We start from the raw sequence: 12,591 nt of genomic DNA, 5'->3' as shown, positions 1-12,591 counted from the left end.
AATGCTGCAAAATGATTAAACGACTAATTGTTTGCAGAATAAAAGTTTTTGTTTACATATATATTATATATAATTATAAATTCTTAATATATAAAAAAATTTCTTAAAATTATATATACATGTGTGTATTTATATATAAATAAAGATAATACACAGCAAACACACATATATGATGTAAACAAAAACCTTTATTCTGCAAACGATTAGTCGCGATTAATCGTTAGGCCGCTCTACCTAAAATACAATGAAATATTATTTTGGGATCAATTTTCTTTTTTTATGTTTAAACTGTTTACAACCTCTGCCTTATCCCAGTATAATGTTAAGAATCAACTATAAGTCAACCATAGACATCCTAGTGAAGATGAAAAGGAGGTTTTTATAATAATGCTGCAAAACTATTAAACGACTAATCGTTTGCAGAATAAAAGTTTTTGTTTACATATATATTATATATAATTATAAATACTTAATATATAAAAACATTTTCTTAAAATTATACATAGCCTACATGTGTGTGTATTTATATATAAATAAAAATTATACACAGTAAACACACATACCTGTATGTGATGTAAACAAAACCTTTATTCTGCAAACGATTAGTCGCGATTAATCATTTTGCAGGCCTATTTTATAATTTATTTAAAAAATATATAACACACTATCAAAATAATGTTTGTCAATTCTGACTTGATATTCGTTACACTCTAAATTCTGCATGGTTATTTTTAACCCAATGCTGGGTAAATATCAGACAGAACACATGTTTGGTATAAATAAACCTATGCTGGGTTTTCGTTTACCCAACCATGAGTTTAAACAACCCATAGATTAACCCAACATGTGTTCTGTCCAATATTTATCCAGAATTGGGTTTAAAATAACCACAATATTCCCTGTTTAAAAAAATATGGCTACAGTAACATTACATTTAATCATTGTTCACTAAAACCAGTTTACAGTAAATCAGCAGTTGAATACCTGAAATAGATATTTTATTTGATTTTCATTTTTATTTGATTTTTTGATCTGACAAATACCATTAGCCAATTTGTGTGAAATAAAATGATTTCTAGATTTTGCTTTGCATAGTCAAATAAATTTAAAAGCTTTGGATTCATAACCACAAACATTTCATAATGAAATACTGTATAAGCAATGATAAATTCATTTATTTCAGTAACTCAATAACAGGTTTTTGGTCATTAAAACCTGAGCCAAAGTTCAGTGCAGGAGTCCTAAAACTTCTTTGTGAAGTCACATTCAACATTCAATGCATGACATATATAATAAAACACAAAGTAAAAAGGGACATAATTTCCCACTATAACCAGCAACAAAAATGTGAAAAGCACACCTATCATTAATTAAATAGAAAAATATAATTTCCTTAAATATACATATTCATTATCACGCATAACAAAACACCATCAGAAGCGTAAGGTTACCTTCTCCCTTAAAGATTTCTGAACCCTTATAGTGCAATAAGCAACAAAAGCAAAACTAACTTTACATTATGTGCAGTGCAGTTAAACATTCAACCTTCTTACATCATGCATAATTCTATAATATAAATGCAAAAAAACACACACATCTTTAGGGTTATAAAAAGAAATGTGAGACTTATTCCTGTACAGACAAAACAACATATCTGTCTCTACTGTAAAGACAATGCTTCTTTAACAAAAATAAAATAACAAAAATAACTTTTTAAATGAAGTCTCTTGTGCATTTTCTGTAGTGACAACAGATATACAGTATGGAGTCATTTACTAAATAAAAATTCATAGTCATTACAGGTAAAGTCTGTTTTCAAGTACAGTAAAGCTATTATTATTATTATTGCTCGTGTTCTTCTCCTTTACATCTTATGAAATGTTAAAGCGTGATCAAGTCAGTAACATATTATGCATAGTTACAAAATGCAAAGCAACACTTTTTAGAAATATGCTTATAATAATATTTTAAGTTGCGCAATGCGTTTTTATTTTAATCCGTGTTAGCGGCTACATGCTATTGTTAAACAATAGTTTTAGACAGTTTCTTAATTATTGGCAACATTTATATTTGTGTTAAAACATTAGCACTAAAACGTAAAGCTTAAAAAGTTTAAAACAATTGAATAGCTGATGCTAGGGTATATTGAAGATATTGACCTCATAAGGATATTTTACTTATCATGGCTTAAAATGAGAGCAGCTGGCTTTGTTTTTCAGTGCTAATAATGACCAACCATTTTTGTGCCATATATTTGTTTTTCTGGCTCTGTAACTGTGCTGAATTTTTTCTTTAAACTTTCAATATGATTGTCATTCTTGCACCATTTGTGGCATTGAAAGTTCACCTAAAAAAGTTTTGTCATTATTTGCTGTCATGTCGCTTCAAACCAGTTTGACTTTATCTGAACACATGCAGTCAATAAAGCGTTCAAATAATGAATGAAGAGGAGCAGTCTGAACCTCATCTAACATTTCATTTTATGGCCACAGAATGACCAAAAGCCGAAGTAAATGACAAAACGTTTTTCTTTTTACATTTTGCATGCGCATAAATCAATTGAAATCCCATTCGTCCTAAAAGAGTACCTGTCTCTCTTAACACGCATGTTGTCCATCATTGCAGTAGAGGTTCGTCGTCATCATCATCCTCTAATTCCAAGCGTGCAAATGGACGCGGAGAGGAAACGTCTCTGTTCTTCATCAGTCTGAACAGACAGGTAAAGGTGGTCAGGATGATTAAGACCCCGATCACAGCACCCACTGCTAACGCCAGCTCATTGCATTGCTCATTGACTAACATACAGCGCACATGTGCAAAGCTGCCGTTGTTGGGCTCCGGAAGGACGCCCACGAGGTGGCACATGAGAGGATACAAATCCACACTGTTAAAACTTGACATCTTGTAGCCCTTGCGAAAGGCAGGGCCTTGGGCAGCCAGGAAGGGGTGCATGCTGGGAAGGGTGTTATCATAACCATGATCGCCCACTGCAAAAACAAGAGACAAATAAGTTGCTGTTCATGAGGAAATGTTAAGCAAAAGTTACAAGATTTCAACAGCAAAATCCCTTTAACGAAGTCATACCACTCGGCGGCCATGTTTGCAATTAAAACTTGGCAAACGCTGAACGAGATTCGGTACAAGATACGCAGAGAATCCTAACTCTTTATCAATCAATCATTGGTTCTTTGAACTGAAAGGTGGGACTTCCATTGCCAAAGTGGTCACATTGAGCAATGCACTTTCACCCATTCATAGTAATAGCAGTGTCCAATTTGTTATATCCAACCTAATCTCACAGAAATTCATACATATTTTATAAGTTGGCTAATTCGCATGAACTCACACGAAGTGAATTGTACAAAAACGTATGATTATTAAAAAAAAAAAAAAAAAAAAAAACAATGATACCCCGCTACTAAACCCAACATCACATCAGCCTGTATCGGTCATCGGCTGATAATAAAATAAAAAATAAATACGTACAAAATGCCATGAGATTGTGTTATTAGATCTAATATCAATGGCAAAACTCAACACGATGACAAAGGTAAGACACTAAGATCAAAGTTGTTTCAGGAAACACTTACATCGTGGAAGTCGGCCATTTTTGACAATCGTCCAGCCTTCATCCGCCATCAAAATGATTGGCTGCGTCCTTACATTGTTTTTATAATGGAGTCTATCAGGAAGATCGTCCTTTAAATAAACCTTCATGTGATTGTGACAGCTGGAGAGATTTTTATATACAGTCAAGTTATCTGTGTGAGAAATCCAGAATAGACACAACCAGGCTCAGATGAAAACATTTCAACCTCAAAATAATGCAGACAAAGACAGACAATAAAATCAACATCAAGCATCAGGAAAAAACCTAGATTGCTTAATCTTTACATTAGGGTTTCCCAAACTGGGATTCACAAACACTTTGGGAAAACCTAATTTAAAGATTAAGCAAACTAGGTTTTTCCTGATTGTTCATGTAGATATAAGCTAGGGATGCACCGATACCACTTTTTTGGAATACGAGTACTTGCATTTCAGTACTTGCCGATACCGATACCGAGTACTTAATAAAAAAAACATTATTTAAATTTACAGGTAACAGCTTTAGTCATATAATTTAACAAAAAAACAAAGGACTAGTTTTCCAGTTTGTTGTAAACTCTGCCTCTTTGGGCAACACAAGAGGCATTAACCCCTTACACGCCGCTCAAACATAGACATTTCTCAGACCGTGGTATCAATTCCAGCTTTTAACGAGTACTTTAGAAAATGTGGTATAGAGGCCGATACCCGATACCAGTATCGGTGCATCCCTAATTTAAGCAATCCAGGTTGGTGAATTGATGAAAAACAATTAATTACAATTAATTCATAAAATGTAAATAAATTATTTTAAAATAGAAAAATCTAAATAAAACAACTTTTAAAATATATTATGTTATTATTATAAATATTATAAAAAAATTATTTAGTCTGCATTGTGTCATCAAAATGGACAGATAGGTTTTATGTACCAATAAAAGAAAATTACCAGATGAAGGTCCAATGTCATAATACTAATAAATATGTAAAATACTTCTAATAAAATTTTTTAAACGAATGAAAAATCTATGTTTTTGAAGATAACAAGCAAATGTACCGAGCCCCTAAGGTGACATTGGAGTAAAAAAATCTAAAGTTTAGTTTCATGTGCGCATTCGAAACTTAACTTTATTTAATTTTTGCTCCATGTCCGCTTAGGGCTCCGTCCTAATGTGCTATTAAATTAATGAAATATTAACTTAAAATCTTAGGGGGTAGTTCAAGAAAATAATTTAGTTCAACGGGGTTTGGCTGACAAAAAAGTTGACCAACAATGCAGATAATCTAAATATAAAGCAAAGTTTCAAGTTCACTGCGAAATGCAGAGTTTTAAAATTAAAATAAAGGTTTTACCTGTCAGTGGAATAATGGCACCTACAGGAGTGAGATCCACCACACGATAGCTGTCCGGACTGACACAATTATCCAGTTTAATAAGTCGATCTTCAGAACATTGAGTCATACCATGATCACTAGTAATGATAATGTTTATTTTCCCCCATAATCCAGTTTCGTTGAGATGGTCCATCAACACACCTACGAGATTATCCACCTCCTGCAGAACCCGGGCCATCTCTGTGCTGTCCTCCGGTCCGTACTGGTGGCCACTGCGATCCGGTTCCTCCCAGTACAGAGAGGCAAACTTGACGGATTTGTTCTTCGTTATCCACCCCGTCAAGTTTCCCAGCCTCTCTCTGAAGCTCACTTTTGGGTCGTAGTCGAATTTGTATTCTAACGTGTGATTTTGAATTTTTACGTTTGTTCCCGGCCACATAGCAGATGCCGCTCTGTACCCAGATTCCTCCACGGACACCCAGATCGGTTTGGCTTTATTCCACCAGAAAGGATCGGAGCTGTTTTGAATAGAGAAATTCATGTTCGACACCGGGTCGTACATCATGCTGGCAAGAATTCCGTGACTCTCTGCGTACAGACCCGTGACCAGACTGTAATGATTGGGAAAGGTTTTGGTAATAAAAACATTGGTCAGTTCCTTCACAAGCACACCGCAGGAGAAGAACTTCTCAAGATTAGGTAATGTGTATTTTTTAAGGTAGTCCGCTCGAAAGCCATCAAATGACACCAGAAGAAGCGGGGGCTTATCGCCGCCAGATCCCGTTTCATTTCCAGTCGGCGCCGAAGAGGTTAATCCACACCAGACCAAAAGAGCGAACAGATAACCGCTGATCTGCATCCTCCTGTGCAACCAGGGGTTTATTCTTTCACTGTAATAATATAAAAAACTATACATGTTAGACACAAAATAACATTGAAAGGCCTTTCATCAGACGGGATAATTCAGCAAACCAACTTGTGAGTCGTTCTAACCCATGACTTCCTCATATACAGTACTAACCAGTCTTAAACACTACTTAAAGGGGACATATCATGAAAATCTGACTTTTTCCATGTTTAAGTGCTATAATTGGGACCCCAGTGCTTTTATCAACCTAGAAAATCTGAAAAAGATCAACCCAGTAACTTAGTTTTTGGTAAACCATTCTCTGCAAGCATGTGAAAAACAGGTTATTTAATTTTGGCTTCCCTTGTGATGTCAGAAGGGGATAATACCGCCCGTTAATCAGCGCTATTCATCCACGGTAGTGACGGCACTGTCATTTAGTGCAGAGATCAGCTCATTTGTAGGGTTGCAGTGATAAATCTGCCGTTGATGCTTGCTATGCAATGAATTACGGTGAAATGCTGCTACATCCAAAAGCCAGAGGGCGCTCTTGTGCGGAAACTCAATATGCGCTGCAGAAGAAGAACCATTAGACGCAGCTCCAGCTCCTTAACACAGTTTAAGAGTTAGTTTCCTCATGCTTAACAAATGCAAAGTGTCAAAAAAGCAGTATTTATGTGCCGAATGAACAGAATGCACAGCGAAAATAGTTTTTTTCCAATAACAGATCCAGCTAACGTTTCAGGGGTACGCTATACATAGCACTTCTTTTTATCCGCGGTAGCAGTGGAGTTTTGAGTGCGTGTTTGTTTAACGCTGGATTTCATTAAAAAATCCCAAACGGGTCATGAGTTGCAGGCGGTAAGTAAGACTTCTGTGTTATGTTGGAAATAGGCGCGTATATGATAAGCTATCTAGTGTTGCGTAAAGTGCTGCATGACTCGTGACTCGCTACTCCCGCTGTTTGTTACTCCTCCTTCCGAATTTTTATAGGAAAGAATTGGTAAAGCTAATCTGTCTTTTTTTAAATCTGATAAAACTAAAGACTCTTCTGAGACTTGCTGATAGTACATGAAATAGCTGTGCATAATATTGTCTGTGCGATTTAGAATAGTTATCAGACAGGTATTATTAATGTATATCGGCATTTATCTGTGCATAATTACTCATCTGCATTTTAAAGGACACACCCCAAAATGACACATTTTGTTTACCGGTGGCAATTTTAACATGCTAAAATAAATTATCTATATGTTATTTTGAGCTATAACTTCACATACATACTCTGGGGACAACAAAGTCTAGTGAAATGTCCCATTAATCTTGTGACTGTACTGTATACATATAAACATACTGTAGTGTCAATGAATTTATGTAAAAATTGTATAACAAATAACAGAGCTACCTGTAACTCACATACATTCATATATATATAAATTAAACATATTTATGTTAATAGCACATCATTTCATACAGTACATACAGTATGTTCACAGAAATTTATATTTATGTATGTATATGTGTGTGTGTATATATATTCCTTATGTATATTATTTCCTCCCATGTATTTATTTGTGTAGATTTCTTTCTTCCTATTTGTGTAGATTCCAGTAAAGTCTGAGCACATGACAGCAATGAACATTTGTTCATTACGCTGTCTAGACGACATTGTTGGAAAATGTTGTCTAATGAAAGTTACAGACTATAAACTCAAGACTGTATACTTAAGCTACATACTCCCTAATGCTCTTACTTAAAAGAGGAAATGCATTAGTTATAATTTATTATTAACAATAGTATGCAAAACTCTGATGTTAGCTAATACAAGGAAGTGATACAGGAAGCTTTAGAAAAAAAACGTCGTAGTTGTAACACTTGTAACCCCAATATTTATGTATAGCAGGTGCACACACAGTATCTAAAGCCAATAAAGGTCATCTTCAAACAATACACTGTAATAGTAAATAAAACTGATTATTCTTATACTGATGTCATACTTTGTTATGTATACTAGTTCTTCGATTATTCACAACAAATGACAGTGTTTGCACAACAATAATACAACTCTGAATGTCGCAGTGATCACAATAATGACTGTGTGTTATTAGCTCATCGATGAAGGTTTTGCTCAAGCCTGAACATTCACACATTTGAAAAACAAACAAACAGAGTAGACAAACATTATCCTACCTTTTCGGTTAGAGACGTTGTAAAATGTTGTAAAACATTTAACTGTACTAACATTAAACCAACGCCGATAAAACTCTAAGATTAATAAAGTCTCGTTTGTTCGTCTGATGCAGTTTCTCCCGCTTCCTCAAACACACTGACCGCATTACGTCATGGCGTGACTGACGGGGCGCATAACCAATGGAATTGCGCGGAACAGAACGAGGGACCTCCCACTGCAGGTGCTCCACCACAAATACGTTTCATTTTTCTTTTTACATCTGCCATTTTTGTGAGGACAAAACCGCAGAACATATAATAGTGTCAAAGAAGACCTTCAAAGGCTAAAAAGGTTATCAAAAATATTTAAAATAAATTTAGTACTTTTTTGCGACAATCATTTCACCTACACTACAGACAATAATCTGTGTTACATAAAGGTCTCTGCCCTTCAGAAGGAGTGGGGCATAGTGATGCTTATTTTAGTTTGAAACAATGAAGCGTGATGCATTTGTTATTATTTTTATTTAACAGTACCATCAACAACAACAAAAAACAACAGAACCACAACTCAAGACAGAAAGCAAGAAAGAAGCAATAATTTAAAATCAAATAAAGGAAGATGCATAAATAGGATGTTTAAAAGACATGTTTTATTTCTTTTGAAAATTCGGTAATTTACATTTGTGAAAAATAATAAAATAATAAAAATAAAATAATTAAAATAGCACAATTTGGGGGTTCAAAAATAAACGAATTAATGTCATGCTAGACCTGTATAGTAGGTCTATAACTGCACGACTACAGTATGAAGAGGAGTTAATTTTCCCTCCGACAAAATGAGCATTAGTGACAATATCAAATCTGAATGTTTTTCTTTCAGTTATTGTTTGACAGGGTCAACGAAGCGCGACGCGTCTTTCAGTGCGGACGGAAGCCATGACATCATCAGCCCGACAACCAATCAAAAGCTCTGTGTACGCGACACAGACGCGCAGTCACTGAGGATCGGATGTTTGAATGTGGTTCGCTTCAGGTAGGTTATAATTCATCCATTTATCTACACACAGTAATGATAACACAAAGAAATCTACATCGTGTTGTCTATATGAACGCAGCTTGCCTGCCTTAGCTTCTGTGCTACTTTTAAAACATGACGTCACAGATGCATTTTAAAAATAATTGTCTGCTAAGTTTTGAGAGAGTTAAAGATTGTTGTATTAAAGCTGTTAATAAACCAATTCCTTTATATAACAAAAAACATAAAATATAATACTTTATTACTTATGTCTCACCTGAGCTATATTTAAATAAGCATAACTTTCTCTTACTTTCTGTTTCTGCAATGTCACCCTGCACGAAATATTATTATGCAGAATGCAGTTGTATCCATGCATACCATTTCAACTGTGACAAATCAGATAATCTATTAAACTAGCTAACCATGTACTTTTTTTTTAAGAAGACATTGTTTACATAAAATGTCAATTTTTTTCCAAACTGTGGTATGCAATGTATATACAATACTGTAGTGTACTTTTATCTGAAATATTCATAGTAGGATTAAATAATGTCTAATATTGATATACTAATTAAATACTTAGAATGAAGTTGTTACATATTATAGCTGTGAACACTTGTCAGTATAATCATTGTTACCACACATGTAACCTGCGGCGTATCATGAGTCTCATATTCTCATCTGTCATTATTCAGCATTTTAATGCATGATGATCATCTTCTTAATCTAAACTTCCTGTTTGTTTCATTTGCAAACTGCTAAGTGTTTTTGTTTTAATATTAAATTGACAGTCAAAGATTATATTTCATTTTTTAATAGTGTAATATTTATATTGGATTGAATATAAGTGTCTCTAGGTTGCGGCATATAAAAGATGTTTGGGGTGAAATTTGGGTTTTCATGGGTTAAACACCCCCATACATAATGTTGCTGTTTTGGTATCATGACAGAAGCTCTGCGTGTGCCTATAATAGGCATGCCAAAAATATGAATGTATGTCAAACTTTCTTTGTTTTGAGGCATGGCTCTGAATTAGGAGCCTTGGGGAAATCATTACATGTGTATGGACATTGTATTTTTCACAGTAGATTCTCTGTTTCGCCAGCCAACATTTTCTCCCTAAAACTAAGTTGGATTTCTCCACAAAACTCACACGGTCTCATTGTAAGTCTCTCATTCAATATTGATATCCAACAGGACTTGCAGGAAGTCATTCAGCGTATTTGATTTGACAGTGATCAGTTGGGAGTGTTAATTACTGGTCTGTACTTGGACTGGTTAATAACTGGAATGGCAGAGAGACTCGGGGGGCTCCCAGTTTAGCAGGCAGCTGCTGTGTCCTGGTTCCATTACTCAACCACAGTCCAGACATCACTTCTTGATGGAGTTCTTTTAAAACATGAAAACAAGTTCAGTCCCTATTCCTGTTTCAGTGTCTCTTACATTCACAGTACCAGTGGTCCTGAAGAAATACTAATGGAATTTCTTAATTCAGTCCTAAATCTTCCTCTAATGTTTTTATATTCAAATATTTTCTCTGATGGTTTCTTTGCAAAGACAATTAAAGGTAGATATGTAAAGGTTGTTTCCTGAAGACAGGTGTAAACAGTGCTATCAAAACATTCCTCTGTTTACCCGAACATCCTGACTAAACCCGACCAGCCTGTCATGGCAGCATTAGCTCAACCAATCACATGTGTGTTTAGGGCGGGGCTTATTTAAATGCTTGCACACCTAAGATTCTGAAAGTACTGAAGTCTCATTCTCTTATAATTTTATATTTGCGTAAGAGCAAATGGGAATGTATTGTTTGTGTGAAAGCGTTATATAAATTATAAATGATTTGATAATTGTTAAGACTATTGACTGTGATTATTGCTGGATTTGCATGCATAATGAGTAACTTGTGCATAAAGCATTTGCAATATAGGTGTTGTTTACCAGACAGTGCACAATGGATTAAATGGTACCTTGTAATGCACTGTAAGTCACTTTGGATAAAAGCATCTGTCAAATGCATAAATAAATAAAAAGTCAACTAAGAGAGTTTATTAAAAGTACATTTGCATGCAAGAAGACAGTTTAACAAATAAAGCTCAATAAATTAAGGCCATTATCATGCTGTGATATTATTTGCATTTCTGTTGCAGATGCTGAAAATTAAACCAGTCTCAGAATTTGAGTCTGGCTGCTGGTTTGTACAAGAAAATCTAACTCTCTAAATCACTTTCTATTCTGCAACATCCATGGAGCCATTGACAATGTCACATACAGCTAACACCTTAAAAAACCCAGAATGCATTGCAGCATCTAAAGACGATCACCTTTCCAGTCTGAAGGCTTTGACTGAGAAGCTCAAACTTGAGACCAACATGTCCTCTCATCTCGACTGGAGATTTCAGCTGGAGGCGATGCTGAGAGATGCCGAGACGACAGCCAAACAATCACAGGAACATAGAAGCTCAGATCCAATCAGGAGGTCAAAGTCGTCTCTAAGCACTGGTGTGTCCAATGAATTAAAGCATCATGGAGGGAATATGATGGGATTTAAAAGTATAGATCAAGCATTGGAGTGGCTCAGGGAAGAGCTGGTGAGTTGACTTGTTCTTAGTTAGTCATTACATTTGGCACCATGGCTCAAAAATGTCTATACCGTACCTTTAAGAAAACTGTCAGATTACGTTTGATCGCATATTGACATGCCGATAGTTTATCTTCTCTGCTTCCTCTGTCGCAGGCAGAGATGCGTTCGCAGGACCAGCAGCTGGCAAGTCAGCTAATGCGCCTGCGTAGTGACATTAACAATCTAAGAATCGAGCAGACGTGCGACCAACATCGCAAGTTGCTGAACGATGCCACATTTGACCTGGAGGAGCAAGATGATATGTCAGGTTTATGTGAAGTCCCCATGTCTCCTGGATTAGGCCTCTCCTCACCACTAAAAGTCATTGGGGTCACCAAGATGAACATTAATTCTAGACGTTTCTCTCTGTGTTAGAACTATATTCAAGTTAATGATTTTGAATGTTTTATATAGATTAAATATATTAGTACAGATTAAATCTATTTTTTTCTGGATATTTCAATAAAGATTAAATAAAGATCACAACCCATTTTATTGTATAATGATGCATCACATTGCATTATATGTTTCACATGAGAGAAACATGATATTTAACAAAAAATAAATAAATAAAGCTGGGACTTGATATTGATTATATCCAAATAATTGAATGGTGAAAAGCGAGGGCTTGGTGACATCATCTGTGTAGTAGCCTACACTGCAAAAAAATGACTTTCTTACTTAGTATTTTTGTCTTGTTTTCAGTAAAAATATCTAAAAATTCTTAAATTAAGATGCATTTTCTTGATAAGCAAAATGACCCAAGAAAATAAGTCTAGTTTTTGGACAAAAAATGTAGACTTTAAGTAAATTAGTGCTTTAAAGAAGCAAAAAAAAAAATATGCCAATGGAATAAGAAACTTTTTTTGAAATAAGTTGACTTTTTTTCATAAACACCTAATTCAAGACTTTTTTTCTTATTCCATTGGCAGATTTTTTTCTTGTTTTATGCACAAATTTATTTAAATGTTATATTTTTTGTCTAAAAACTAGACTTATTTTTCTAGG

At 34.8% G+C, this 12,591-nt stretch overlaps 2 protein-coding genes across 2 annotated transcripts; one reads left to right on the top strand and one right to left on the bottom strand.

Annotated features, from left to right (window-relative positions):
• Positions 1-1,155: 1,155 nt before the first annotated feature.
• enpp4 (ectonucleotide pyrophosphatase/phosphodiesterase 4) lies at positions 1,156-8,119 on the bottom strand. Its single transcript, XM_065254956.1, has 4 exons — positions 7,961-8,119; positions 4,942-5,813; positions 3,591-3,761; positions 1,156-2,987 (listed from the first exon to the last, which is right to left on the bottom strand). Exons 2-4 carry the CDS (start codon positions 5,780-5,782, stop codon positions 2,617-2,619), a joined length of 1,383 nt encoding a protein of 460 aa, XP_065111028.1. The 5' UTR covers positions 5,783-5,813; positions 7,961-8,119; the 3' UTR covers positions 1,156-2,616.
• A 2,929-nt stretch (positions 8,120-11,048) lies between these two features.
• fam167aa (family with sequence similarity 167 member Aa) lies at positions 11,049-12,175 on the top strand. Its single transcript, XM_065249112.2, has 2 exons — positions 11,049-11,551; positions 11,698-12,175. Exons 1-2 carry the CDS (start codon positions 11,207-11,209, stop codon positions 11,956-11,958), a joined length of 606 nt encoding a protein of 201 aa, XP_065105184.1. The 5' UTR covers positions 11,049-11,206; the 3' UTR covers positions 11,959-12,175.
• Positions 12,176-12,591: the final 416 nt, after the last annotated feature.

Source organism: Paramisgurnus dabryanus, chromosome 17, assembly GCF_030506205.2.
Source record: "Paramisgurnus dabryanus chromosome 17, PD_genome_1.1, whole genome shotgun sequence".
In the NCBI taxonomy this organism is placed as follows: domain Eukaryota; kingdom Metazoa; phylum Chordata; class Actinopteri; order Cypriniformes; family Cobitidae; genus Paramisgurnus; species Paramisgurnus dabryanus.
This window is presented reverse-complemented; position numbering and strand designations above follow the sequence as displayed.